This window comes from Balaenoptera acutorostrata, chromosome 19, assembly GCF_949987535.1.
Source record: "Balaenoptera acutorostrata chromosome 19, mBalAcu1.1, whole genome shotgun sequence".
NCBI classification, from domain to species: Eukaryota; Metazoa; Chordata; class Mammalia; order Artiodactyla; family Balaenopteridae; genus Balaenoptera; species Balaenoptera acutorostrata.
In genome coordinates, this window is record NC_080082.1 from 54,038,079 (window position 1) to 54,066,016 (window position 27,938).

General features: G+C 58.9%; 1 protein-coding gene across 8 annotated transcripts; it reads left to right on the top strand.

Moving 5' to 3' along the window:
- The first annotated feature begins 799 nt into the window (after positions 1 to 799).
- Positions 800 to 27,521, top strand: LTBP4 (latent transforming growth factor beta binding protein 4). Of its 8 annotated transcripts, none has more exons than XM_057534364.1 (33): positions 800 to 1,001; positions 2,841 to 2,899; positions 3,057 to 3,195; positions 3,687 to 3,796; positions 8,587 to 8,778; positions 8,936 to 9,183; positions 9,260 to 9,362; positions 9,727 to 9,801; positions 9,891 to 10,013; positions 10,545 to 10,709; positions 11,544 to 11,693; positions 11,814 to 11,945; positions 12,583 to 12,714; positions 12,799 to 12,924; positions 13,681 to 13,806; positions 14,347 to 14,589; positions 15,067 to 15,192; positions 15,281 to 15,400; positions 16,260 to 16,388; positions 16,610 to 16,735; positions 17,027 to 17,149; positions 17,368 to 17,499; positions 18,545 to 18,676; positions 18,756 to 18,881; positions 20,279 to 20,425; positions 21,725 to 21,988; positions 22,279 to 22,350; positions 22,620 to 22,748; positions 22,956 to 23,102; positions 24,062 to 24,214; positions 25,114 to 25,494; positions 25,892 to 26,051; positions 27,119 to 27,521. In XM_057534364.1, the coding sequence occupies exons 1-33, from the start codon at positions 853 to 855 to the stop codon at positions 27,132 to 27,134; spliced, it is 4,755 nt and encodes a 1,584-aa protein (XP_057390347.1). In that variant the 5' UTR covers positions 800 to 852; the 3' UTR covers positions 27,135 to 27,521. The 8 variants fall into 8 exon arrangements, with proteins under 8 accessions (XP_057390347.1, XP_057390344.1, XP_057390346.1 ...); XM_057534361.1 differs by having other exon boundaries at positions 801 to 1,001; positions 25,892 to 26,044; XM_057534363.1 differs by lacking the exon at positions 18,756 to 18,881 and having other exon boundaries at positions 801 to 1,001; positions 25,892 to 26,044.
- Positions 27,522 to 27,938: the final 417 nt, after the last annotated feature.

The following is a 27,938-nucleotide window of genomic DNA, read 5'->3' on the forward strand; positions in this document are numbered from 1 at the left end:
AGTCTGCAATTCTGGGAGTGGGAGGGGTGCTCTTGGGAGCCTTCAAATATTCAGGCAGGGAGGGGACTGTTGTACCCACTAGGGGTGGCGGTGAAGAGGGGTGCAAATAGGAGAGCAGAGCCGGGAGCCCTGTGGGAGTGGAGTCTGTGGGTCAGGGGCGGAGCCTGGGTCCTCTGAGGGGCAGAGGCTACAGCCTTCTGAGGAACAAGCTATTGTTTGTTGAGCCTGGAACCCCTGAAACACAGGGCTTTGAGAAGGGGCAAATCCTTTGGGAAGGTCCAGAGTGGGCCTGGGATTCTCAGAGGGGCCGGACCTGGAGCTCAGTGCAGGATTAGGATTGGCGTTCTGCCCCCAGAATCCCAAGTCTCTCACGTGAGAAGTGGGCACCTGTGGGGTCTTCCAGAATTTACGCCAGTCGAGGAGCAAATTCTGATGGACTTCTCCCAGGACTGTGGGCGGAGGGATGAGGTCTTCCAGTGGGAATCTAGCTTAGGGGAATCTGCCCACCGCCTGCGCATCGACTGGGAGGAGTCCCAGCAACTCCACACTTGAGGCCTCTCCTTTATAACAGGGTTCACTGAGCCAGTACCCCCGACAGCACTGAAAATTCCTGGTCCGCGAGCCCCATGCCCGGCACCTGTCTATTTAACCCCTCCCCTCTCGCCTCCTGATTGGTCGCGCGGGCAGCGCCCCCTGGCGGAACCGGGCTCTGATTGGAGGGAAGTTCGCAGCCTGAGACTGCGACTGTGGAGAAAATGAGTCGGCCTCGGGCGGGGGCGGGAGGCGGGGCCGCGCCAAGACTGACCCGCTGGACAGACTGGCCGCCTGGAGCGCGACTCCACGCCGGACACGATGCGGCTGCCTGGCCCCAGCGGCCGCCGCCCCCTCCTGCTGGTGCTGCTGCTGGTTCTCCTTGCAGCCGCCGCCGCCGCCGCCTCCGCCGCCGGCCCCAGCCCCATCCAGGCCGTCGAGGTTGCGGTGATCCCGGGCCGCCCGGCCGGGTAAGCCCCGCTGCGGCCCCCTCGTCCTTGTGCCGCCTCTACCCAATAAGTCTGGAGGTCTAGGAAGACCAGGACTTTCGGATTTAGGGGAATATGAACCCACTGCTTCGTGATAAGGATGAAGAACCAGAGCTCTTGAATTTATTAGGGCCCTCTATTTTGTAGGGGTTAGAATCCGAGGTGTACTGAGATTTTGAGGGGAGGGATTCCCCTCCCGTGTGGTAGAGACGGATGGGGCTCCAGGGAATTCTAGAGTTTGTTTGGAGAAGGGTCCCAGTTTATATGGGGCTTTGAGTTCTCCTAACATGATAGATGGGTGGGGCCGAGCTGGGATGGGGTCCCCCAAACTAACTGGGTGCTTAAGGAGGAAGAGTATGGGAGGTTATCAGGGCACTTTAAGGGGGAGTTGACATGTCCTGGTTATCTGGGGAGCGGGGAGGCCTGAACTAATTAAGAGACGTTTTCCTAATGAGTGAGGAAGACGTGGAGTTTTGGGTTGATGGTGGAGGGGCTTGTGGAAATGTGTGCGGAGATGGGGGGCCCTCAGATTTCATGAGGGTTGGGGGGGTGCTTTAGTTTCCTAGAATAAGCGGATTCCAAGCTTGAATGAGGTACCAGTGATTTCGCGGCAAGAAATCCAGAATTTCCTATAGATTTAGGGGGATATAGCCACTCTTCCTGTCTACGGGTGACGAGATCGAAGGAAACAGTCTGCCCAGTACCCCCCCACCCCCCACCCCCATCCCCGCCCTGCGGCCCAGCGCTCCGTTACAAAGGCCCCGGGCTCAGCTCCCGCCTCGGTCTCTGCGAATGCGTTTAGTAACCCGAGCCGCGCCGGGGGCGGGGCTGGGAAGGGGTTAACCCGGAGAAAAGGCGGGAGGGATGACTGCAGGATCGGGGGTCCGGAAGGCTCCCACCCGGGCGGCCTCCTCCCCTACTGGGCCCCACCCATCTAAAAAGAGTCCATACGCCCGACGTCCCCTTCGCAGCATCCCCCCGCTGCCCCTCTCTCCCGGCCGGCCCGCGCGCCCTCGTCCCTCGTCCCCCTTAGCCTGGGGATAATGGATTTGTCTGGGGGGCCCCTTGGTTGCGACGCACTTGCGCCCAAGCTGAGGGCTCCGCCAGCCAGAATCTGAGACCCTCCCGGCGCGGAGATTCCTCCAAGAACGACTCCTTCCTCCTGGTCAGGCGGGAAACTGAGACCCATAGACCAGGAGACTCTGGCTCCAGGACACAGAACGTGGAAGGGCAGGCAGGGGCTAGAACTCAGGCCTCGGGATTCCCAGTACTGGGCTGTGGCTCCTGTATCCCCCTCCACCTCTGCACCCTGCTGGACCCATAGTCAAAGGCGGACCTCCCTCCCCAGCCGTTGAGGCCTGTGGAGTGGCGCCATCTGCCGGCCAACCGCGGGATGACGGCTGAGTCCAGGACAGGGAAGTGCGGGGAGGGCGGGGTTCTAGATTCCCAGATCGGGCTTGGAAGTGCGCTTAGAAATCCTCTTTAAGTCTTTTGTTTTTTTTTAAATCATTTTTTTTAAAAAATCATTTTTAAAAGACTTTTAAATGTCTTTTCCAATAATACCTTACCTCAAACACTTCAGAAGAAAAATAAACGTGAGGTTGCTGTGACCTTCATCCCTGGAGAGCCTAAACCCGTTTGCCTCCTATTGTACAGATGGGGAAACTGAGGCATCGAGCACAGTGCCTCAGATTGGTCACACATCAATCTCGAGCACCTTCAAACCTTATCTTGGCTTTCCCTCCCCTATCCCTCATTGCCTTCCTTTGGGGAGTTCTACAGTGCTAGGGCCCTGAGTGACTTCCATCCCTCTATTTATAGTGTTGCTGCTTGTCGCTGCTGCCCAGGCCGATCGCCCAGGAGGAGCCGCTGCTTCAGAGGTGGGTTCTTGTAGGCGAGGTATAGGTAGGAGGGGAAAGGTGGTAGGAGCAGAGGAGCTGGGGACTCCCTTCCTCACCCCTCATCCCAGCTGGAGAGCTGGATGAGAGAGGAACTCAGTCGCCTCGTTTTCCACTTAGTCCCTGGCTGTCTCTGAAGCCTCCTGCAGGGTCCAGAGCTGTCGGCCTGAAAAGTGTGCAGGCCCTCAGTGGTGCCTGACTCCAGTGCCCCCAGGGCTGTCAAGCCCCAGCCCCAGCGTGAGGAGGAAACAGGTGTCCCTTAACTGGCAGCCACTGACGTGAGTGTGCAACCCTCCCCTACTAGATGCTCCCAACTCTGCCACCATTTCTGGCACATCTTTCTCTCTGCTCCCTGGGTCTCCTCTCCCTTGCTCTCTGTTTCTATCAACTTGTGTCTCTGTTTCTGTTTCTCCTTTTCTCGCCAATCGCTGTCTCTGGGTCTTTCAGTTTCTATCTCTCTATCTCTGTCTCCATGTTCCTCTCTCTCTATTTGTTCTTTCTGTCTCTTTCTCTCATAGTTACCTGTCTCTTTGCCTCTGTGTCTCTCTTCCCTCTCTCCCTTCCTCATCTCTGTTTCTCCCACTGACTTTGTTTCTTCCAAGCCTCCAACGAATGTTCAAGGCCTGGTCCCCATAAAGAGATGGGGGGGGGTCGCAGAGCCTCCACTGGGAGACCTCCTGGTGTGGGAAGTCTCTTCCAGTCGCGGGGAGGGGAGGGGGGGGTCAGCCGAACCGCGGTGACAGCTCCTTCTCTGCCCCCTCCCACCCAGGCTGCAGGAAGCCCGAGCTCTGCTGAGGCGACGGCGGCTCCGCGGGCCGGGGGCCCGGGCATTGCTGAGAAGGAGGCCCCCACAGCGCGCCCCTGCCGGCCAGTCCCGGGGTAAGAACATCCGCCCTTCCTCCGCCCGGGGGGCGGGGGGTTCCGGGCCAGATAAAGCCGTCTGGTTCCCACGGTCCAGCTGCCGCCTAGCCGCCCCCCATTGTAGCTCAGCACCCCTCCCCAGGACGCAGCCCCCTCTAGGGACCCCGGCGTCCGGCAGCGAGAGGTGAGTCCGGGACAGGACCAGACGCTGGCCAGAGGCGCTGACCCGCGGGGGTGGGGCCGGGAAGCCAAGCGTCCGGGCTCCCCACTGTCGGCCGAAGAGGGGGGCGCTGTCCCGGCAGAGAAAGCGGCCGAACTAGCCCAGACAACAAAAGCAATTGTGCCGGTTGGCGCCTGCCTGGTTACCGAATGCCCAAAACTGCGGGGCGGCTAGGGGCCAAAGGCCTCCCACTACTTTCCCGACCGTCCTCCTGCCTTCCTCCCGCTCCGGTTCTCGGCCCCGGGGCTAGCACACCCCCTAGTCTCAACCACCCTCAAAAGTCCCCCTCCTGCTGTGGCCTTCAGCCCAGATGTGTCCCCTCCTCCCTAAAGTCTTCCAGATGTGGGCCTCCGGCCAGATGTGAAGACCCCCGCCCACAGTCTCAATCCACCGTTTCCCCTAATCCATTCTGACTTCTACCAGGTGTGAGGGTCCTGGTTAGATGTGACTGCGTCCTCAAATGTGCCCCTCCAGCGTTCTGCCCACCATCCAAACCCCCAATTCCTTCATGTGCCCAGGTGCACCGACCCTTCTCCTCTCCCCCAGATGTGCCACCTGGCTGCCCAGATGTGCCATGGCAGCCGCCTACCCAGATGAAGCTCCTTTTTCTGTGACTAAGGCAGAGACAGCCTTTAGCCTCCTCCCCAAATGCGGCCCCCACTACTCTTTCCTCTTTATGGATTCAGCCCTGTCTGGGGGGGAAACGGGCCCGCCCCCACCTGTTCCCTTCCCCGCCGCTCCCCTGCGGGCCCCATTCACTTGTTGGTGCGAGTCGGGGGCAGAGGGGGCGCCCCCCTCCCCACTGCGAGTCTAGCGCCCAGCCTGCGCGCCTCTGGCTGGGCGCCCGGCCCCACGCGCCCCCGCGCGGCCGCCGGGGAGGGAGTGGTGGGGAGGGGGGGGCCTGAGCGGGGGCGCGGCCGCCCTCCCCCGCGGGCGGGCGGGCGCGGCCGGGCCCCTCGGGCGGGCTGGGGCGGCGGCGCGGCGGAGCGCGGCGCTGCAGCCATGGCGGGCGGCGCGCGGCTGCTCTGGGTGTCGCTATTGGTGCTGCTGGCGCTGCTCCGGCCGCAGCCCGGGCTGGGTCGGCCCCGAGAGCGCCTCCGCGTGCGCTTCACCCCGGCCGTGTGCGGCCTGAGCTGCGTCCATGGGCCCACCGGCCCCCGCTGCACCCCGACCTGCGCGCCCCGCAACGCCACCAGCGTGGACAGCGGCGCGCCCGGCGGGGCGGCCCCGGGGGGCCCCGGCTTCCGCGCCTGTGAGTGCGGGGTGGTGGTCCCGAGGGAGGGCTTCCCCGGGTGGAGGAGGATCCCCGGGGATGGGGGGGACAGTCCCCAGGGCGCGGGAGCCCAGATTCCTTGCGCAGTAGTGCTGGGGAATCCCTGGCTTATTTAAGGAAGAGAGCCTCAAATTCCTGGCTTTTGGGGTTGGGTCCTGAGGGTCTTGATTTCGCAAGCAATGAGGGTTCTCAGGGACCTGTGATGTCGCATATGAGGGGATTGGGGGCTGACTTCTGTGCCTTTGAGTCAACGTGGGGGTTGGGGTCTTGGGGGAAAGGGGTCCGAATTCTGTGACTGTGAGTAAGGGGTCCCCAGAGTCCAAGGGAGAAATCCAGGGCCATGGGGGGTTTTCCACTTTCTGCTTCTTTGGGTGGGAGGGATTGGGAAAGTCTAGGATGGGAGTGCCTGTGAGGAGGGGGATTGGGGTGTGGAAAGTTGATCCTGAGAGCTGAGAGGGAAAGAGTTCGTAGAAGGAGGGTCTCTGCAGGACCCTGAGTTGCAAGGGTCGCACGTGGAAGAGCAATCCAGGCTGGAGGCCTAGGGGAAAAGGCGCCCCCTGGGGGCAGAGGGGACAGGAGGCGTGTGCACACCAGGCTCCCCTAGATATGGAGAGCCCTTGGTGGGGGGGTGGGCCACCTGTTGGCCCCAGGGTATGGTGGTGGGTGGGCTCTCAGGGTCTGGGCCTACCTGCCCCCAGCCCCGGAGGCCCTCTGGAGTGGGGAGTGGGGGCCCCTGGCGCCGGAGAACTCGCCCAGCCTGGCCCCCAGCCAACCCAGCCCTGGCCGGCGTGAGCTCATCTCCCGCCTGAGCCCCCGCCCGCTGCCACTCCCTCTCTCCTCCCCTTCCTCCCTCCTTCCCTCACTCCCTCCCGGCCCAGCCTCAACGGGCCTGTGCCAGGAGCCTTGCCCAGGCGGGTGCCAAGCCCCTGGAGGCACAAGGAGGGGTCTGTGAAGGGGGCTGACCTCAGGAGGACCTCGATGTCCTCAGCCCCTCATCCCTCCAAGGGTGTGGGACATGGAGTTGCCTGTGCCCATCTAGCGGCCCGCCCTTGGTGTGGAGGCCCTCAGGGTACTGGGCGGGGGGCCTACATTCTGGATGATAGAAGACAGACAAGTGTCTTTGGAGGTTAGGAAATGCCCCCAGACTTAGCTGGATTACCACCCGCAACCCCCAACAGAGACCCTTCCTATTTTGGAATCTTGATTCCTAGTTAAGCCTCTCCTAGGCCTGCCACTTAATTAAGGGCTCCTATCAGAGCACCCTGGAGTCCTGGCCTGACTCCTCTAACTAGGGGAGCCCAGAGTCTCTGCCCTCACACCCTAAGCCCCTCTGCACCGCTATCAACAGACTCTGGAGACCAGCCCCTCCAGTGAAATTCCCTCACATTCTTCTGATGTAATCTCCCCAGACTGTGCCCCTCACCAGAGAACTCTAGTTTTGTCCCTCAGCTATTCCTCCCCACATCCAGGGAAACCCCGGATTACAGATTCTATACAGTGATAACTCTGCTCCCTAGCCGAATTCTCTTCCCACAAAAGGCTCCTATTTTCTTCTGTTTCCAAGTGATCCCCGATTCCTGTCTATCCAAGTCCTTCCCTTCCAGCTGACTCCCTCCCCGGGAACTACTGATCCATCTGTCTTCAGAGAAACCCAGAGTTGGTCTTGATCAGTGATCCTCCCAAGAGGACTACAGATACTGTGTTCCCCCCAAGCGGCCATTAATCAAAACGACTTGGGTACCTAATCCCTTAGCTGAGAGGGGAGGGGGGATTCCACAGTATCTTACAGTCCTCCCAGACAACTGAGGCTCTCTTGGGCTGGGGACTCCCAAGAATCCCACTTCTCCATCTAAACCTTGTTCTCAGCACCCTCCAATTGGCCATTCCCTAGAAGACACTAGAGTCCTGTTTTTAGGTAACTCTCCCCAAAAGGACTTAAGGGATTCCTTCTGTTGAAGGGTGCCTCCGTTTCCTCTGGGATAGGCTCCCTTTCTGTTCCAGAAACCTCCAGTGGTCTTTGAACCCCAGAGTGCTGCCTTCTAACTGATCTCCCAGGAGTGCAGTCTCTTTACCCTTATAAATTGAGGGGGCTCCCTCTATGCTTTCCTCTCTCCAGTGTGTGTCTCAGAATCCCAGACACGCCTTCCCGGACGGCCCCGGCCGCCTGCCCCCTTCCTGCCCTCTGCACAGCTGTCTCCAGCTGTTCTCGGCAGCCCCTGGGGAGAAAGGGAGGGGGTGCCCTCGCAGGATACGTCCGGCCTCCTTTGGCTCAGCGGGCCCGGGGCTCCCCAAGGGTCCGGAATGAGGAGCCGCCGCCCTGCCCCCGCCGCACCCCTCTTTGTTTACCCCGCCGCACAGCTGGTAGTGCCCCGCCCAGAGATGGCCTGAGGCCCAGCGAGGGCGCGCCTAGGGGAGAGCAGGCGCGTTCCCGCTGGCCCCGCCCCGGGGCTACTGGAGGCGGGAAGTCAGACCTAGAACTGGAGAGCCGGAGCCAAGGGGAGGTGGGAGGAGACAAAGCGCGGGGGGCGGGGGGTGGCTAGGACGTCCAGATAGCCGGGAGGTGGGGTGAGAGGAGCGTGAGCGACTGAGCCAGGGCAAATTAACTTGAGGAAAGGAAGGTGGGTGGGGCTAAAGGCAGCAGGTTAGACGCCTTGATAGGCGGGGTTTACAATCCCTCGGGTAGAAGAAGGTGATGTGGGCAGGGTGCGTAGAAGGGGAGGGGGGGAAACCGCACAGCCTGTGGGCGGAGCTTGAACGTAGTGGACCCTGCCGGACGGGGTGTGAGCGTGCCTAGAATGGTAAGGAGACGGAGTTGCGAGCAAGGGGTAGTGCCAGGGAGTGGCAAAATGTGGGTTTGGTCAATGGAAGTGACCAGCGCTGGGTCTGAGGGGCTGAACAGTAAGAGATGGGCGGCACTAAATGCAAAGGCAAGAGCTAGAGTGGGCGGGGCTGAGCCTACGGGCGGGTACAACGCTGTCTGGGCGGGGCTGGTACGCCGTGGACTCGGCCAGAAAGTGGGACTCGAGAGGGAGGGCGGGGTGAAATGAAAGTGAAGAAGGAGCTGGAGGGCGTGGCGAGTGGACCCAGTGGGCGGAGCTATACCATCAAGGGCTGTACGACTGGACCCAGCCAATGCAAGTGGCCAGGGTTAGGGGGGAGATGACTCAAGACAGCTCATGGCGGAACGACTTTGAACTGAGTGATACCTTTGAGGGTGTAGTTACAACGTTAGGGACTGAGCTCGTTTGAGTGCGGTCGTCCCAGGCGGGCTGCAAGGAGGGTTGCCGGCCCTGAGTGTCCTCGCTCTCCCCCTAGTCCTGTGTCCCTTGATCTGTCACAACGGAGGTGTGTGCGTGAAGCCTGACCGCTGCCTCTGTCCCCCGGACTTCGCTGGCAAGTTCTGCCAGTTGCACTCATCGGGCGCCCGACCCCCGGCCCCGGCCATGCCAGGCTTCACCCGCTCCGTGTACACCATGCCACTGGCCAACCACCGTGACGATGAGCATGGTGAGGAAAGTGCGGCCGGAGTCCCCTCCGCCCCCTCTGTCCACCACCTCGCCGTTCCTCTGACTCCCATCTTTCCTACCTCCTCTTAAGTACCCTTCTCCAGCGCGCCCTTTCGCCCATTCCTACTCCCACTTTGCCCCGCCGTGCCTCTCTCCAGGCGTGGCGTCTATGGTGAGCGTCCACGTGGAGCACCCGCAGGAGGCGTCGGTGGTGGTGCACCAGGTGGAGCGTGTGTCCGGCCCTTGGGAGGAGGCGGACGCCGAGGCAGTGGCGCGGGCGGAGGCGGCGGCTCGCGCGGAGGCGGCAGCGCCCTACACGGTGCTGGCCCAGAGCGCGCCGCGCGAGGACGGCTACTCGGACGCCTCGGGCTTCGGTTACTGCTTTCGTGAGCTGCGCGGTGGCGAAGTGAGAGGAGGCCGGTGGGGAGGGGCCCGGAGCGTGCCACCGCGCGGGGGCGCGCTCACCCTACACTTCCCCACAGTGTGCGTCCCCGCTGCCCGGGCTCCGGACGCAGGAGGTCTGCTGCAGAGGGGCCGGCTTGGCCTGGGGCGTTCACGACTGTCAGTCGTGCTCGGAGCTCCTGGGTAAGCCCCAGGATGTCCCCGAGGTGCTCGGAGCTGGGGAGGAGTGAGAACCCCGCTGCTTCTCGTACTCTGCCCATAGATATACCCTTACACAAATTCTAGCCATGCCTACCCGTTGTGGGGATCATTTCCAGTCTAGACCTATCCATACCGTCTGGGACCACCCACCCCACTTTCTGACTTTGGCTACCCTGTTCTCACTCGGCCTTTGTGCCATAGGCCTACTCACGCAGATCGCCAACCTAAGGCTGACCTTGCACTCAAACCACACTCAACACCTTTTAGGTCCTCCCACCCCATTTTCATCCCCGCCCACTCCATCTCGCTCCGCGCGCCCCGGACCAACCCTCTCCTCTCTCTACAGGAAACTCCGACCAAGTGGGCGTCCCAGATGGACCGTGTCCAGCTGGCTTTGAAAGGGTTAATGGGTCCTGCGAAGGTGAGCTGGGGCAGGCGTGGGAGGAGCTTGGGACGGGGCTGGCAGGGAGCTTGCCCCTGACGCCACTGGAACCACCCCCTCCCTCGCAGATGTGGATGAGTGCGAGACTGGGGGGCGCTGCCAGCACGGGGAGTGTGCGAACACGCATGGCGGATACACCTGCGTGTGCCCCGACGGCTTTCTGCTTGACTCGTCCCGCAGCAGCTGCATCTGTGAGTCACTGGGGCCTGAAGCTGGTCCCATGTCCACCCTACCCTCATGCCAGAACATCCCTGGGTCTAATTCCCTTAGACCACACTCCCTCCAGATGCTCCCAGACCCCAGGTCCCCCCAGTCACTCTTAGATCCCCCTCAGAACGTCTCAGACTCTCATTCACCCTCAGACTCCCTGAACCTTCTTCTGCTCCTCTAAGAACCCCTCAAACCTTTTGGATTAGGATCTCCAGACTTTCATCAGCTCCTCTCAACCCCCCAAATTTCCTCCTCTCTCTCGACCACCAGACCTTCTTCAGATCCTGAGATCCTTCCCAGATTCTCTCACTCACCCCTCAGACTCTCCTCAAGCCCCAAACCATTTTCAGACCTCCCAGACCCCTCAGCTCTTCTTCAGACTCTCTCAGAGCTTTCCCAAATGCCCCTCACACCCACCAAACCCTCCCTGGGACCATTCCCCTACCTCCCAGATCCCCTAGTCCCACTACACTCCCAACCCCGCCCTGAAGAATTTCCTCCCCGACCCCCAGCCCAACACGTGATCTCAGAGGCCAAGGGACCCTGCTTCCGCGTGCTCCGCGACGGCGGCTGCTCGCTGCCCATTCTACGCAACATCACCAAACAGATCTGCTGCTGCAGCCGCGTAGGCAAAGCCTGGGGCCGGGGTTGCCAGCTCTGCCCACCCTTTGGCTCAGGTGAGCGCCTCCTGCCCGCCTTTCTCTAGACTTGACACAAACAGCCCCCATTCTAGGCTCCGCCCCCAGCCCCTCCAACCAGGTTGGGCCCTAGCCTTGGCCACGCACCCAGCATCTGAGACAGCCTATCTTCAGAATGGACTCCACCCTGGCTTGCACATGACCTTGAAGTTAGGCTGTGTCTGCCGAGCGTCACCCCCAGCCTCGACCTCCCCTAGCCCTTGAGATAGGCTGCCTGCCCAACCTTGTCCCCAGGCTCTGGCCACCTCCCCAGCTTCTGAGACACTGCCTTCAACCTAGGTTCCGCCTTGGGCCCCGCCCCAGACACGCCCCTCCCGGAGACACCTCCCAGGCAATCTTGCTTCTTCATGAAACCACACCCCACAATGGACCTGACTGTTTCCTGGCCTTCAACCCCATCCCTGTAGACACCAAACCAGACCCTGCCCTCAACTCCGGTCCCTGCCATCCTCCCAAAGAGGGAAAAACATCCTTGGTCCCACCTTTAGCCTCTGAGATGTCCCATTCTTTGGCCACTGGGGCCTGAAGCTGGTCCCATGTCCACCCTACCCTCATGCCAGAACATCCCTGGGTCTAATTCCCTTAGACTACACTCCCCCCAGATGCTCCCAGACCCCAGGTCCCCCCAGTCACTCTTAGACCCCATTTCAGCATCCAACCCAAACCCCTAACACACTCCCAGGCTAAGCCCTACTCACGGTCAAGGCCAGACCCTAGCCCCCCCTTTTCTCTCTACTTCACCCCCTTTCCCTCTCATTCCCCCCTACTCTCTTGCCCTCTCTCTGCCCATCTTCTTCCCTTTCCTGTGTCCAGAGGGTTTTCGGGAGATCTGCCCAGCTGGCCCTGGCTACCATTACTCGGCCTCCGACCTCCGCTACAACACCAGACCCCTGGGCCAGGAACCACCCCGAGTGTCCCTCAGCCAGCCCCGTGCCCCATCCTCCACCTCTCGGCCACGCACAGGTGAGCTGGTTTCTGGAGGAGGGTGAGCTGGTTTCTGGAGGAGGGAGTGTTGTCTTCAAGGGGAGATGAGTAGGGACACCCAAACCCAGGTCTCCACTGTTGATAGCCCTTCTTTACCAGGCTTTCTGCCCACTCATCGCCCAGAACCCCGGCCTGAGACACGGCTAGAACCCCGGCCAGAGCCCCGTCCGGGCCCTGAGCTTCCCCTGCCCAGCATCCCTGCCTGGACTGGTCCGGAGATCCCTGAATCAGGTGCGGTAGAGGGAATCAGCGGCACTGATGTGGGTATTACAGGCAGGAGTTCCGGGTGGGGGGTGGGGGGCTCCAAAGTGAAGATTCTACAATAGAACAAATAAGGATGTTACAGCCAGAGGAGTTAAGGAATGGGTGGGAAAACATAAAGGTTTGAAGGGTGGGGTGGTGGTTACATCAGGAGCTGGAGTCAGGCAAGCCGGAGTGCAAGTTCTGTGTCAATTGGGAAGGTCAATTTAACCTCCCTGAGGCTCAGTTTCTTCATCTATAAAATGCGGATCATTGTGAGGATTCAGCAAGCTGCCTCTGAAGTATCTGGCACATAGTAAGTGCTCAGTTAACGTGAGACAAATAATTATTTTTCACTGAGGACACTAAGAACATATCTCAGGCAGAAGACTGGGGAGCAAAATATTAAAAAATGAAGACTTTGGAGTGGCATTATGGGAGGATTCAGGCAGAGGATCTGATGGGAATGTCCCATGATAAAGGAGAGGGACATCAGAGGGGGAAAACTGGGCTTGAGGGGGGATATCCAGGAGGATGTTTTAGGCAGAGGATCTGAGGGAATTGTACTGGGATGAAAGGGACAGAAGATTCATAGATGGGGGAACCCTGGCTCACTGGACCCCCGCAGGTCCCTCTGCAGGCGAGTGTCAACGCAATCCCCAGGTCTGCGGCCCGGGACGCTGCATTCCCCGGCCCAGTGGCTACACCTGCGCGTGCGACTCCGGTTTCCGGCTCAGCCCGCAGGGCATGCGCTGCATTGGTGAGCCAGGCCGAGGGGGAGGACGGAGGCGGGGCGGGCGGCTCTACCCTGTCACCTCCTGACCAGACCCCTCCGCACCCTCAGACGTGGACGAATGTCGCCGCATTCCCACGCCTTGTGCTCCCGGGCGCTGCGAAAACACGCCAGGCAGCTTCCGTTGCGTGTGCGGGCCGGGCTTCCGAGCTGGCCCGCGGGGTGCGGAGTGTCTGGGTGAGAAGTCCAGGCCCCACCCCAGCTGGGGTCTCGCTCCAGCTCTCCCTCTGGAGCAGTTCCCGCCCTCGCACTCTTCCCCTTCAGCCCAACTACTGCCTTGGCCTGGCCCCTGACCCCGTCTCCAGACCAGCTCCCGCTCTCACTTCGGCCCCACCACTGCCTCTTTCCGGCGCAGCCGGCCCTTCCCGTCGGGGCCGGTCCCTGCCGTACTATACTGTCGGGCCTCTCTCCTTGACTGGGTCCCGGCTCCGCCCCTCCCTTGGCCCCGCCCCTTCAATATTCCAGACTAGCTCCTGCCCTCTCCAAGGCCCCTCCCCTGTCCCACAACTGCTGCAACCTATCTCCTCACCATGACTCCTCATTTCCACCCTGCCACACCACTGCCCCGTCCCCAAACCACCCCTTCCCTCGCTCCTGCCTTCCCTTTGTTCGGTCCCCAAAGCTGTTCTTCCCGCCCTTGCCCTCCCCAGGCCCTGCCCTCCCCAAATTGCCCCCCTCACTGTTCCCCTCTCTGCCTCTGCCCAAGCTGGGTCCCCAACTCTTGTCCTGTCCTCCCCGCTGAAGCTCCGCCTCAGCCTTAAACCGAGCCCCTCCGAGCCCCTCTACCGCCCCTGGCTCCTGCCTCGGCCTGGCCCTGGCCGAAGCTTGACTCCGCCCCTGCCGTCCCCGCCTCCCCGCCTCCCCAGGCCTTCTGGGGGAGGCGAGGAGGCGGAGTGTCTGCCCCAGTCCCAGCCACGCGGTTTGTGCCCGCAGACGTGGACGAGTGCCACCGCGTGCCTCCACCCTGTGACCGTGGGCGCTGCGAGAACACGCCAGGCAGCTTCCTGTGCGTGTGCCCCGCTGGGTACCAGGCTGCGCCCCACGGAGCCAGCTGCCAGGGTGAGGGATTGGGCATGTAGCGGGAAGGGTAGAGCGGCAGTGGTGAGGGATGGAGATACCCAGCCAATGAGGCAGAGGGAGGCTGATTGATGGGAGAAAGAGGCCAGGCTCTGAGAACCAGACATGCAGCCTGTTGGGGATGGAGAGGCCAAGTGTTGGAAAACAGAAAGGCTGAGTCATGGAGGATGGAGAAGCAGAGGGATGGGGGATGGAGACGTCATTAATGGGGGAAGGGGTAGAGTTATGGAGGACAGAGTTTAAGGAGGCCCACTGATATGGACTAGAAAGACAGTTCTAGGAAGCAGACAAGCAGCTTAATATGGACTGAGGAAGTAGAGGGCTGGAGGATGGAGTTAGAATGATGACGGATAAGGTGGCAGAGTGATGGAAGGTGGAGAGCAGAACCATGGGGACAGGGTGGCAGGATGATGGAGGGTGGAAGGTCAGAGCGACGGAGGTCAGGGAGGTAGAATAGAGCATGGGGGGGCGGGGCGGAAGGGGCATAAAGGAGGTATGACCTGGGTCCCTTGCTCTGAGCAGATGTGGATGAATGCATCCAGAGCCCCGGCCTGTGTGGCCGAGGGGTCTGTGAGAACCTGCCTGGCTCTTTCCACTGTGTGTGCCCGGCTGGCTTCCGGGGCTCAGCGTGTGAAGAGGATGTGGATGAGTGTGCCCAGGAGCCACCACCCTGTGGGCCAGGCCGTTGTGACAACACAGCAGGCTCCTTTCACTGTGCCTGCCCTGCTGGCTTCCGCTCCCGTGGGCCGGGGGCCCCCTGCCAAGGTGAGGGTGCTGAGTCCAAAGCCACTTCACCCCCATCTGCTGTAGGGACTGGAGACAGGTTTGGGAGACAGAGAGGCAGAGCAATGAGGCTCAGTGAAGGAGGACAGGGACAGAGGCCTGGGGGTATTGAGGGGGTGGCGAGGGTCTGACTCTAGCATCTTCTCCCCTTTCTCCAAATATGAGGGTGCTCTCCATTCCTCCTCATTTTTTGGATGATACTCTTGTGCTTCTTGGAACCCTGAGGAAGGGACAACTCTGAGTCAGGGAAGGCAACATGCAGGAGGTGGTGCCTTAGCCGCATCCTGGCAGCTGGAGAGACCACTAATGGGGAAACAACGAAAGGGTCTGTCCTTCTGGGAGCAGGGAGCAGCCTGAACAAAGTCCAGGACGCTTCCTCCAGAGTAGAATGTTGGGGTGGGTGGTGATGGCAATGGGTCCAGGCCCCTTCCTCAGCCCCACTGGTCTCCTCTGCCCCAGATGTGGATGAGTGTGCCCGTAGCCCCCCGCCCTGCACCTATGGCCGGTGTGAGAACACAGAAGGCAGCTTCCAGTGCGTCTGCCCCACGGGCTTCCAACCCAGTGCTGCCGGCTCTGAGTGCGAGGGTGAGGCCGGGGAGGGAGGGAGGAGTGTGGATGGGTGAGGGGGGCGTTGGGCCACTCCTCCAAAGCCACCCTCTCCTCTGCTCCCCAGATGTGGATGAGTGTGAGAACCACCTGGCATGTCCTGGGCAGGAGTGTGTGAACTCACCTGGCTCCTTCCAGTGCAGGGCCTGTCCTGCTGGTCACCACCTGCACCATGGCCGATGTACTGGTGAGATCAGGCCCTGGGTGTGACCTTGGACCTGCCTCATGCCTCCTGACCCAGATCATGACCCCTGACCTGGCCTACAACCTTCTAACCTGGATCTCAGTCCCCTTACCTGGACCACAACCCCCAGAGCCTGACTGCAATTCTTGACCTAGACTATGAACCCCTGATCAGACTGCAGTTCCTGATTTGGACCACGACCCTTGGCCCTGAGGGTGACTTCTGACTCTGTGACCAATGAACCCTCACCTTGACTGTGACATTTGACCTTAACCATGAACCCTGCTGATAACCCCTGACCTCAGCCCTGATAGCAGTTGTGACCCCCCTGATGCTGCCTGTCCTCTGACCCTATATGTGACCTGTGACCTCTAAACTTGACTGTGACATTTGACCTAAACATAACTACTGACCACAACCCTGACTACAACCCGTGACTCTGTGTGATGCTTGATCCTGCCTCTTTCACTGCCCCTGCCCCTTCTCAGAGCACCTTCCCTGGGGCTTGATTGTGTCCATGATCCTGGACCCTGACCCCTGACTAGAGACTCTGGCCCCTGACCAGAATGCCACCTAATTATCCTGGTTTATAATACCTGACCCCTTACCCTAATTAATGTCTGACCCCTGTCTCAGTCCAGAGTCCCTTCACCTGACCCCAGGATCCTGGCACAGGGAGTTCCCAGAAACCCAGACTCAAGGACCCCCAACCCCAGTCTCCCCTACCCACTTCTGCCATGGAGCCTTCACCTCATATCCAACCCAAGACACTTCCCATCACCTTCTTCAGACCCCTCTCCCCCAAGGGGATCCATCAGTGTGTTCCTAGACAGAACCCCTTCTGAAATCCCCATTCCCACAGATGTGGACGAATGCCGTTCGGGCGCCTCCTGCGGCCCCCACGGCCACTGCACTAACACTGAAGGCTCCTTCCGCTGCACCTGCGCTCCAGGCTACCGGGCACCACCTGGTCGGCCCGGGCCCTGCGCAGGTGGGCTGGGCGGGGAAAAGGCTGGACAGCCTGGGAGTGGGACTTGGCTTCCTGGGTAAAGCCTGGCGGGGAGGTGGGAGCTGGACTAAGGGACTGCAGGTGGAATTTAGAAACCGGCCATCGGGGTGTGGCTTGGGGGACAGGGTTGCTCCTTTGTAGGCGGGACTTGGGTCTCGGGGGCGGGTCTGGTAACCCCGCAGCCCTATCTCTGGGTACCCTAGACGTGAACGAGTGCCTGGAGGGCGACTTTTGCTTCCCCAACGGCGAGTGCCTCAACACCGACGGCTCCTTTGCCTGTACTTGTGCTCCCGGTTACCGGCCCGGACCTCGCGGAGCTTCTTGCCTCGGTCCGTACCCAGGCTGGGCCTGGATCGGGAAAGGGTGGGGAAAGGGAGGGGCGAAGTTGGGAGACGAAAGGGGAAAGGGCGGAGTCTGGATAAATTGGGCAGTGAATGGAAAGGATGGAGCCAAACCCGGCGGAGAGGTGGGGCTTGCAGTAAAGGGAGGAGCCTAAGGCAGGTGGGGAAGGCGTTAAGGTCTTGGAGCTGGAGGGGCGGGGAAAGGGCGGTGGAGGGGCGCGGCTTGGAATGTTAAGCAAAGAAGGAGATCCGCCTGCGGTTTCCGACACCGTCCCGCAGACGTGGACGAATGCAGCGAGGAGGACCTCTGCCAGAGCGGCATCTGTACCAACACCGACGGCTCTTTCGAGTGCGTCTGTCCTCCAGGACACCGCGCTGGCCCAGACCTCGCCTCCTGCCTCGGTGAGAGGCCTCGCCTCTGCCTGGTCCCTCTCCCCTCTGCCTCCTGGTCTCCCCCATTTGTCTCCCCCCTCTGCCTCTCCTCTGCTGCTTTCTCCCTTCCCCTTTCCTGCGACTCCCGCCTCCCTCTTCTGACTCTCCTCTCCCCTCCGTGACTCCCCCACCTTTTTTCCTTTCCCTCCCTGCCTCCCCCATCTGACTGCCCTGCCACCCCCCTTCAGACGTGGACGAATGTCGGGAGCGGGGCCCGGCCTTGTGCGGGTCCCAGCGTTGTGAGAATTCCCCCGGCTCCTACCGCTGTGTCCGCGACTGCGACCCTGGCTACCACGCAGGCCCTGAGGGCACCTGTGACGGTGAGACCACTGCCCCACCCCACGAAGTGTCGCAGAAGCCGGCTCCAGGCCTCACGGACGTGGGGGGAGGGGAGGGAAAGGGCTCCCAACCAATGTACTTAACTCTCTCCTAATCGTGGTGGAAACAAGCCACCAGCGTGTCTTTATATTTTTTTGTAGAGAGGAGGCAGGACGATAGGGGAAGACACTCCTGTCAGGAAACAGGCCAAGCCTCGCTTCCAGAAGCAGCCCAGAGTTGGGGGCGGGGGGGGGGGGATGGTGTGTGGGTCAGCATTTTGTGGAACAGATGAAATGACTGCGGACTGCCTTGGGCTCTTGGGTTGCCAGACCCCCGATTCGTGGAAACCTAGTTTCATGGGACCTCATTCATTAATTCCACAAGAATTCATTAAGCACCTACTGTGTGCAACACTGGCAGTAGAACAGGCAATGAGTCAAACAGAATCCCTGTCCTCACGGAGCTGACGTTCTAGGGGGAGAGACACAATAAATATGTAAATATGAAGTCGATTCAGCAAACAATTTGGGGGCACCTACTGTGTATCAGGCACTGTTCTACACCCTGGGGATACAATGAGGAACAAGGCAGGCACAAATCCTTGCCGACGTGGACTTTGCATTCTAGGGAGGTGACAGTTGGCATACCAATAACTACATGGATATAAGAAGTTTAAGAAGGAAAGTAAAGCAGGATAAATGGACAGAGGTGACAGGGCAGTAGGGGTAGGGGCACTAGGAGGGCTTGACCTAGACCCTTGAGTGAAACAAGGGAGGGAGCCATGCAGATGGCTGAGGGAAGAGTGTTCCTGACAGAGGGAACAGCAAGTGCAAAGGCCCTGAGGCGGGACCATGTTTAGGCTATTTGAGAAATGGTAACGAGGCCTTAAGAGGTATCAATGCTTGTTGATATTTCGAAGCTCAGACTCCTAGAATACCAGAGTCAGAGACTTCTCAGTCATGGGAATGGGAAGCAGCACCAGGAACCTGTGAATCCAGGCCTGTGACTCCCCTCTCCTTCCCCCCTCCCCTCTCCACTCTTTTGCAGACGTGGATGAGTGCCAGGAATATGGCCCAGGGATTTGTGGAGCCCAGCGCTGTGAGAATACCCCTGGCTCCTACCGCTGCACACCGGCCTGTGACCCTGGCTACCAGCCCACGCCAGGGGGCGGATGCCAGGGTGGGTGTCCCTGGGGCAATGGGTGAGATGTGGAGGGGATAGAAGGTCCAGCAATGGCCTGACTGTCTGGTGGTTGCAGATGTGGACGAATGCCGGAACCGGTCCTTCTGCGGGGCCCATGCCATGTGCCAGAACCTGCCTGGTTCCTTCCAGTGCCTCTGTGACCAGGGCTACGAGGGGGCGCGGGACGGGCGTCACTGCGTGGGTACGGGGCTCCAGGGAGTGGGTGGGGCCAGAGGGTGGGGAAGAGGTTGTCAGGCCCTGCTTCTCTCCATAGATCTGAATGCATGTAAACTTTAGGGGTATGGAATTTAGACCTTGGAATATAAGATCAGCTTCATGTCACTCAGGAACCCCTATTTATCCAGATTTTATCTGGGGCGTGCTTTAAAAATGCATGCATAAAGTAGTAAAAGTGCACTAATTTTTTTTTTTTTTTTTTGGCCGCACTGCGCGGCATGCGGGATCTTAGTTCCCGACCAGGGATCAAACCCGCACCCCCTGCGGTGGAAGCGCAGAGTCTTAACTGCTGCTGGACTGCCGGGGAAGTTCCAAAACTGCACTAATCTTGATTGTACATAAGCATCCTTTATTTTTTTCCCAACATTTTACGAGGAATTTTTTTTTTTTTTTTTTTTTTTTTTTTTTGCCGTGCCCCGCGGCTTGTGGGATCTTAGTTCGTGACCAGGGATTGAACCCGGGCCACGGCAGTGAAAGCGCCGTGGAAATCCCACGGACCGCCAGGGAAATCCCAAGGAAAATTTCTAAACATACAGAAAGTTAAAAGGCCTGTAGAATGAACATCAGCATACCCATGACCTCCATGATCTATATTCTATTATTATCATTTGGTTATGCTTGTTTCCTCACATATCTTTCCATTAATCCACAAAATATTTTGGATAGAATTTTAAAATTAAATTGCAGGCTTCAATATACTTCCCCCTAAATTCTTCTGTGCATAATGCATGTCATTAACCAGAGTTCAATTTGTGTTTACGGATATTTTTATTTGAGGTTCAATTTACATACGGTGCAATGCATGAGTCTTAATTATACATTCACTTAGTTTTGACAGATGCAAACACAACAGGCTTCATTTGTTTAAAGGGCATTAAACTGAAGTCCTGGGAAATATTTGAACTTCAGGCATACGTGGATCCAGGAATTGTAACAAGGCTAGCTGTCTCCCAGCTCTGCTATCCTCTAATGCATTTATTTTTAGGCAGATTCTCTTTTCACAATGACAAAAGTGGCCCTAGCACCTCTGGTTGACATCCTTAGCTTGACATCCCTGGCTACAGAGGGAGGCTCTTCCTCCGTATTTCTAGAAAGAGTCCCAGGACTGGCTTTGATCGGCCCAGCTTGGTCACTGCCTGTCTCTGAATCAGAGAAATGCAGCAATCTGCTTGGCCTGCTCAAAACATAGGTTGGAGGAGCAGAGCGCTCCCAAGGGAAATTCAGGGTTTGTCACCAGAAGATAAGCAGATGATGGGATCTGGGCCATTAAAATACTCATACTCAAAGCCCAGACTTTTAGACATGGAATTTCAGAAGTTTACAACCATTGACTCCCTCTTCCCTGTTGTCTCCTGTTCACAGATGTGAATGAATGTGAAACGCTACAGGGTGTGTGTGGAGCTGCCCTGTGTGAGAATGTGGAAGGCTCCTTCCTCTGTGTCTGCCCCAACAGCCCTGAGGAGTTTGACCCCATGACTGGGCGCTGTGTTCCCCCTCGGACGTCTGCTGGTGAGACTGAGATCAATGTCTACTTAACTGATGGCTGCCAGCCCCGCAAAAATATAATGGGATCTAACCATTCCTGATGTGGACAGCTGCCATCAGTTAGATGCTGTTGTTTTAAACAACAAAAACCTTCAGAACACATGAGTTAACCTGGGTGTGGGACTCAGTGTCAGGAGAAGTAGATACTGGTTCTGACTTTACCAGATTCCTTCATTCAGCAGATGTTCACTGAGTTTAGGCCCTTTTCTGGGCCCTGAGGACACAGTAGTGACCAGGAGAGACCACCCTGTCTTCAAGGGGCTCACAATCCAGTGGGGGCAGATAGCAATATAACCTGATGGTAACAACCCAGAGGAATCAGGACTGGGATGGATGAGGCACAGGCCAGAGCAAACAAGCCTATGATGGGAAAGGCTAGGGCATGGTGGGAATCCAGAAGAGGTGCCTCCCCAACCTTGAAGGAGAGTTAGGGAGGGCTTCCTGTAGGAGGGGATGTCTGAACTGAGAGTAGTAGGATGAGTAGGAATAAGCCAAGCCAAGTGGATGAGGGAGGGCATTCTGGGCAGAGGATACAGCAAGGGCAAAGGCCTGGCAAGGCAAGAGAGGACCTGACATGTTTAAGGGACTGAAATAAGTTCAGGGTGACATGCTCTACAGAGCAAGGAAAGGGGTGGGGAGAAGTGAGGCTGCAGAAGGAGTCAGGCGCCAGACCACCCTGACTTATTACCATGGTCAGGAGGTTGGACTTTTCTTGAGGGCACTCTGGCACCACGGAAAGGTTTTGAGCGGGAGAGGGGTATGAGCAGATTTTGGAACTTCCTCTGGCTGCCATGTGAAGGTGGATTGGAGTGGGGCTGGAACCTGAGCAGAGAGGACAGGGCTGGACCAAGGCAAGGGCCATGGGAGGGGAGGAGAGGGCAGGTGGGAGAGGGGCTCAGGAGGCCAAAGTGGACAGGCTGTGGGGCTGTCTGGGTCAGGGAGAGGTGTCCAGGCCTAGGTCTAGATTTGGGTATGAAGATTCTGAGACCAGATTGGGACACATTGGATGTGAGGCCCCAGGGAGGCCTCCAAGAGGACAGGGAAATCCCCTCTTCTCCTACCTGAATTGCAGCTTGGATGATGGGCCGGACGCTTGGGAGAGTGAGATGGGGAGGCAAGAGGTACAGAAATTAGAGGAGGTGAGAATGGGAGAGAGGTGATGACAGATGCTGAGAGGTGTGGAGTCGGTTCTGCCACATGGGGGCCTCAGTTTCCCCATCCATAACACAGGGGCTGGAGGCTCAGCCCACACTCTCTCCTCAGGCACGTTCCCGGGCCCGCAGCCCCACGTACCCGCCAGCCCCAGTCTGCCAGCCAGGCTCCCATCACCCCCGTCCCGCCGGCCCAGCCCACCTAGGCAGGGCCCTGTGGGCAGCGGGCGCCGGGAGTGCTACTTTGACACGGCAGCTCCGGATGCATGTGACAACATCCTGGCTCGGAACGTGACATGGCAGGAGTGCTGCTGCACTGTGGGTGAGGGCTGGGGCAGCGGCTGCCGCATCCAGCAGTGCCCAAGCACCGAGACAGGTGGGCATGGGCCGCTGGGTGGACACAGGGCCGAGGGTTTGGGTAGCAATAGGTGGACGTGGGACTAGGACAAAGGGCCACATTTGGACAAGGGAGCGAGGTGCTGGTATTGCATGGGCAAGAGTGAGCTGCCAGCCAGGTGGGTGCGAGTCTGAGAGGTGGATACAAACAGGCACAGGGGCTGAAGACTTGGGCCGTGAAGGGTGGGCACTGAGGCAAGTGGGCACAGGCAGGCCCAAGGCAGGGGCTGGGCCACGGGTGTCTGGGCTCAGCCTTGTCTCTGTGTGCAGCTGAGTACCAGTCATTGTGCCCCCACGGCCGGGGCTACCTGGCGCCCAGCGGAGACCCGAGCCTCCGGAGAGGTAAGGCCCGCCCACCCTCAGCCCCCAGGCCCAGCTCTGTCTCACCCCATCTCTGTTTTCTTTATCTCTGTCTCTCCCCCTCCCACCCTTATCTTCTGTATCTCTCCCTCTGAGTCTCTCTTGCCATCTCTGTCTTTCTCTTCCCTGATCACTCCCCGCAGCTACACCCCGCCCCCATCCAGCCCACCCCACAACCTGGCCTGCCTCCCCCACCTCCCCCCCGTCTCTCTTGGTGGGGGGGGGTGTGCCTCTGACCATCCTTCCCGCAGACGTGGACGAGTGCCAGCTCTTCCGAGACCAGGTGTGCAAGAGCGGCGTGTGCGTGAACACCGCCCCAGGCTACTCATGTTATTGCAGCAATGGCTACTACTATCATGCCCAGCGCCTGGAGTGCATCGGTAGGAACCCCACCTCCACCGGCACTCACACCCCCGCCTGGGACTCTCCCCAAGCCTTGGCCACTCCAGCTCCTCTCTGGAATGTGGCCAGCACCAGCAGGAAGTCCTTCCTGGAGCCTAGACTCCATCTATCCCACCGTCAATGCACCGGGGAAATGGGAAAGGGGAGAGGGCTGCTTCTTGATCACTTCCTCCGTGCCTCCCTAGATAACGACGAGTGCGCAGACGAGGAGCCAGCCTGTGAGGGCGGCAGCTGCGTCAATACCATAGGTTCTTATCACTGCACGTGCGAGCCCCCACTTGTGCTGGACGGCTCGGGGCGCCGCTGCGTCTCCAACGAGAGCCAGAGCCTCGGTAACCCCTCCCCCCGCCCCGCCCCGCCGGTTAGCCCCGCCCCAGTCTCTCCCACGCAGTCCAGCCCCTCATTACCCCCACTCAGCCTCACGCCCCGCACCCGGGCCACGCCCCTTCACGCCCCATTTAGCTTCCGGTCTCAGTGTTTGACTCTCGGAACAAGAGGCCAGCGGGCCAGGTTAAAGGCGAAGGTTGTAGAGGAGCCTCCCTGCCACTTCCTGGCCCTGTGTACACGTGCACGTTCCTTATCGCCTCTTGGATCCCAACTTCCTTTCTGCACGTTGGGTGGATTGGCAATAGCCTCTACTTTATAGGGTGGCTCTGAGGAATTTTATTTTTAAGAACAGAATGGGACCTGGTCTTACTAAGTGCTAAAAGTGTGCTATTATTTCCCTGTGGGTCTCTGTCTCTTTGCACCTCTCTGTGGGTTTGTCTTTAGGCCTTTCTCTGAATTTCTGACACTCTCTGCCTCTGTCTTTGCTTTTAGGTCTGTTTCTCTCTGCGTCTTTGCTTTCCTGTGTTTCTTTGAGTCTCTGACTCTTTCGATGTGTTTGTGTTTATTTCTTTGGGTCCTCTCTCTCTTTTTGCCCACTGACCCAAAGTCTCTTCTCCTCCCAATTCCTTTTCCTACAACGTCCTCCCACATCCTGAGACTTTATTCAACAATGCTCAGAGAGGAAAAGCAACTGCCCTGGGGTCACAGAGCCCTGCAGCGGCCAGTCTTGGATAGAATCCTCCTCTCAGACCCTATCACCCTCCTATATGATAGCCTTGTGCCAGACCAAGCCCCGTACTCATCTGGAGTTACCTCAGAGGACTTCTAGGAGTCAGATCACAGCTGCTGAGAAGGATTTGGTGACAGGCAGAGGATGGCTGGGCTGCTCCAGTAGGGAGGAGACTGAGCATTTGGGAGGACTTGAGTGCCTTCCCGCCTTGATGCATGCTGTCTCTGCCCTCAGACGACAATCTGGGAGTGTGCTGGCAGGAAGTGGGGGCTGACCTCGTGTGCAGTCGCCCTCGGCTGGATCGCCAGGCCACCTACACAGAGTGCTGCTGCCTCTATGGCGAGGCCTGGGGCATGGACTGTGCCCTCTGCCCAGCGCAGGACTCAGGTACTGCCACCTGCCTGGGCCACACTCCGAGACTCTGCCCCTCAGGCTCCAAATCCAGGTCCTCAGACTCCTAGTCTTAGACCCCAAGGTCTCCCAAAACTTGGCCCCTCAGACCCCCATGTCCCAGTGCATTCCTAAATCTTAGACCCCAAGTCATAACCCAAAGACCTCCAAGCCTCAACCACAGAAACCCCAAGGCCTGACTCAGCAGGTCTCATAGCTCTAGTACCAAAAGGTCCTAAGGTCTGATCTCTCAGACCTTCAACTCCTGGTCTCTAGAAGCCCAAGACAGCCCATGAGACCCCTCCCCCAAATCCTGGACCTTTAGACCTCCAATACCAGCTGCTCAGATCCTGCCATCCTGGCTCACAGACTCTGGTCATAGCTCGCAAACCTCCAAGTCCCAGTGGCTTGGATACCCACATCCAGGTGCCTCAGAAGCCAACACACAGCTCCAGAGATCTCCATGCCTTGGCTCTAAAAAGCCCTGAGTCTCCCAATTCTCAGCCCTTGGGAAACCAGTGCCAGTCCTAGGCCCTTGCTCCTCTGACTTCCAGGTCCCATGGTTCAGATCCCCTCCCATGCATCCTGACCCGTCAGGACCCTGGTACTTCCCAGTCCTGGTCCCTAAAACACCTCCATCCCATTTTTGTAGGCCCCTAGCCCCAGATCTCATGGGTCCCCAAATTCCAGCACTTGGACCCTGATTTCTAGCTGCAGTCCTCAGTACTCCTGATCCCAAGCCTGCAATCCCGGTCTCCTCCTTTGAAGCCCCTCTAATGCCTCAGCCCACAGCCCTCCCCACCTTCTCCTTCGGGCTTCTCTTCCCCGAGGGGGGACATGAATGATGCGTGCTGAGGAAGCAAGGGCTGATTGTTAGGCTTGGCTCCTGTTCGCAGATGACTTTGAGGCCCTGTGCAATGTGCTGCGCCCCCCCGCGTATGGACCCCCGCGGCCAGGTGGCTTTGGACTCCCCTACGAGTATGGCCCAGACCTAGGTTCACCTTACCAGGGCCTTCCGTATGGGCCTGAGTTGTACCTGCCACCCGTCCTACCCTATGACCCCTACCCACCGCCACCTGGGCCCTTCGCGCGCCGGGAGGCCCCCTACGGGACACCACCCTTCGACATGCCCGACTTCGAGGACGATGGTGGCCCCTACGGTGAATCCGAGGCTCCTGCTCCACCCGGCCCGGGCTCCCGCTGGCGCTATCGGTCCCGCGACACCCGTGGCTCCGTCCCAGAGCCTGAGGAGTCGCCTGAAGGTGGAAGCTATGCTGGTGAGTACTGCGGCCCGAGTGATGGGGACTAAGATGAGAAGCCAGGTGTGCAGAGAGATGGAGATGGGGAAGGGAGGAAAGGAGGGGGGAGGAGGAGAGACAGAGACAGAAACGAAGAAAAGCCGGGGGAGAGACAGGCTCAGAGAGATGGGAAAACGGAGATACTGTCGGAGAGAGCGACAGAGAGCAGGGATGAAGAGGAACAGAGATATCCCTGTAGACCTACCTAGAAAGCGATGAGGACAGAAGGAAAGCTAGAGAGAGCAGAGCGACGTAAACATCCTGGCCTCACAGCGCCCCCCAGAGCCCTGGAGCGGGATGGGCAGTTTTAGAAGGGGACCCACCGAACCTGGGGCGCGGCCCCACCCGAACCCCGGAGTCCCCGCACTCTCCGCAGGCGCCCAGGCTGGGCCCTACGAAGGGCTGGAGGCGGAGGAGTGCGGGATCCTGGACGGCTGCGCCCACGGCCGATGTGTGCGTGTCCCCGAGGGCTTCACCTGCGACTGCTTCGACGGCTACCGCCTGGACATGACCCGCATGGCCTGCGTCGGTGAGGGGTGGGCCGGGGCCAGCATGGAGGTTGGGTACAAGAGAGGGTGGAAGCCTTTACTAGGGGTGGGTAATCAGGGACGTCAAAGAGACCGGCCAGCCCCGGTGGGGAGCAGAAAGTAATTTTTGCTCAGGGATGGGGCTTGCCTGAAGGACAGGTCAGGCTGGGAGGAAAGCGGAGCTTGACCACAGCACCGTGGCTGAGCTTGAAGCAGGATGGAAGGATAGGATCCTGCAGGCGTGATTTCTAAGAACTCCCAGGGCTTCCTTGGGCAAATTGCTTGACCTCTTTGAAGAGCTTTCAGTCTTCCCATCGAATAGGAATTATGTCTGCCTAGTTTAGGCAGTAGTAAAGCAGAGTGGTTACAATCAGGGACTCTGGGGGAGTTGGATAGACCTCAGGCTCAGCCCAGCAGCTTGCTGTGTGACCCCGGACAGGTCACTGTCCCTTGCTCAGTTTTTCTTATCTGAAAAATGAGTATAGTCGTAGAACCCATTTCATAGAGTCGTGAACATCAATTTACAATGACAGTGAGGCCTATGTGTAAAGCTCAGAGAAGAGAACTGAGTTCCTCAAAGTCTCACAGCCAAGAAATAGTAGGGGGCTGGGCACTCAGGGTCTTTGTGAGCTGGTCTGCGAACCCCCTGGGCAGAGTGTGGGCTTTTTGTGTGACATGGGGTAAGGGGCTTTCCCACGCTAGGCCTCAGTTTGCACAGTACCTACCTCACAGGGTTATTGGGAGGATAAAGTTAATACATGTAATATGCTTAAAACAATGTCTGGCACAGAGTAAGCACTTATTGTTGTTGATATCATCATTAGTATTGTTTTTCTAACAAAAACATAGTGTCCTAGGGGCTACCACACTCATCTCACAGAACACAGAGCTGAGGCACAGAGAGGTTAAGTTACCTGCCCAGGCTCACACAACCAACAGGTGGTAGTGGCTGGATTCCACTCCAGCGGGAGGCTCAGCATCCACACCCCTCTGCACCAGGAGCCTCAGGGGCCAGGGAGGTGGGCTCCTGGGTCCCCAGCTCTGAACAGCGCTCCTGGTATCGCCCCCCTCCCCAGACATCAACGAGTGTGACGAGGCCGAGGCGGCCGCCCAGCTCTGCGTCAACGCGCGCTGCGTCAACACGGATGGCTCGTTCCGCTGCATCTGCCGCCCAGGATTCGCACCCTCGCACGAGCCGCACCACTGCACGCCGGCCAGGCCCCGGGCCTGAGCCCCAGCAGCCCTGGAGCGCCCACTCCGCGCCTGCGCACGCGGGGTCCCTGCTGCACACGCCCCGCCTCCTGCTTGCGCGCATGCGCACAGGGATGCCGGACCCGGAGGAGAGGATGGTCGATGGGACAGACGGGGAGGAGGAGTACCCTTCCTACAGACGCCGCGGGCCCGGGCTTAGCCCATGGTCCCCTTCATATTCCCGCTCCTTTTTATAAAAATGTTCAATTAAAAAACACCTATTTTGTATCTTCTGTCTCTGTCTGCCTGATGTTTCTCAAACTTTGGCTCTAGAGTTTGTTCTTTTAGCTACTAAATTACGTCCTCTCGCCGTCCCTACTTCTTCATTCCCGTGCCTCTGTCCCTTGGTCTATCTCTGCCTCCCTTGGTCTTTGCTTTTCTCCTATGTCTGTTTCTTTGTCTCTGTCTTCTGTCTCTTGTCTTTCTGCTTGTTTTCTCTGCCTAATTCTCCGTGTCTTTGGCTTTTGGTCTCCGTTGCTGTGTCTTTCTCTTTCCCTATCTCCCTGTTTCATTCTCTCTGATCTCGAGAGAGGTCTTACCTCTGGATTTTTAATACTCCTGACCCTTTCAGTAGATCCTGTCTGTAGCCCCCACTTCCCCGTGTGAGGCCCCAGGAAGGGGTGGCATGGGGTAGCCTCAGCCCCT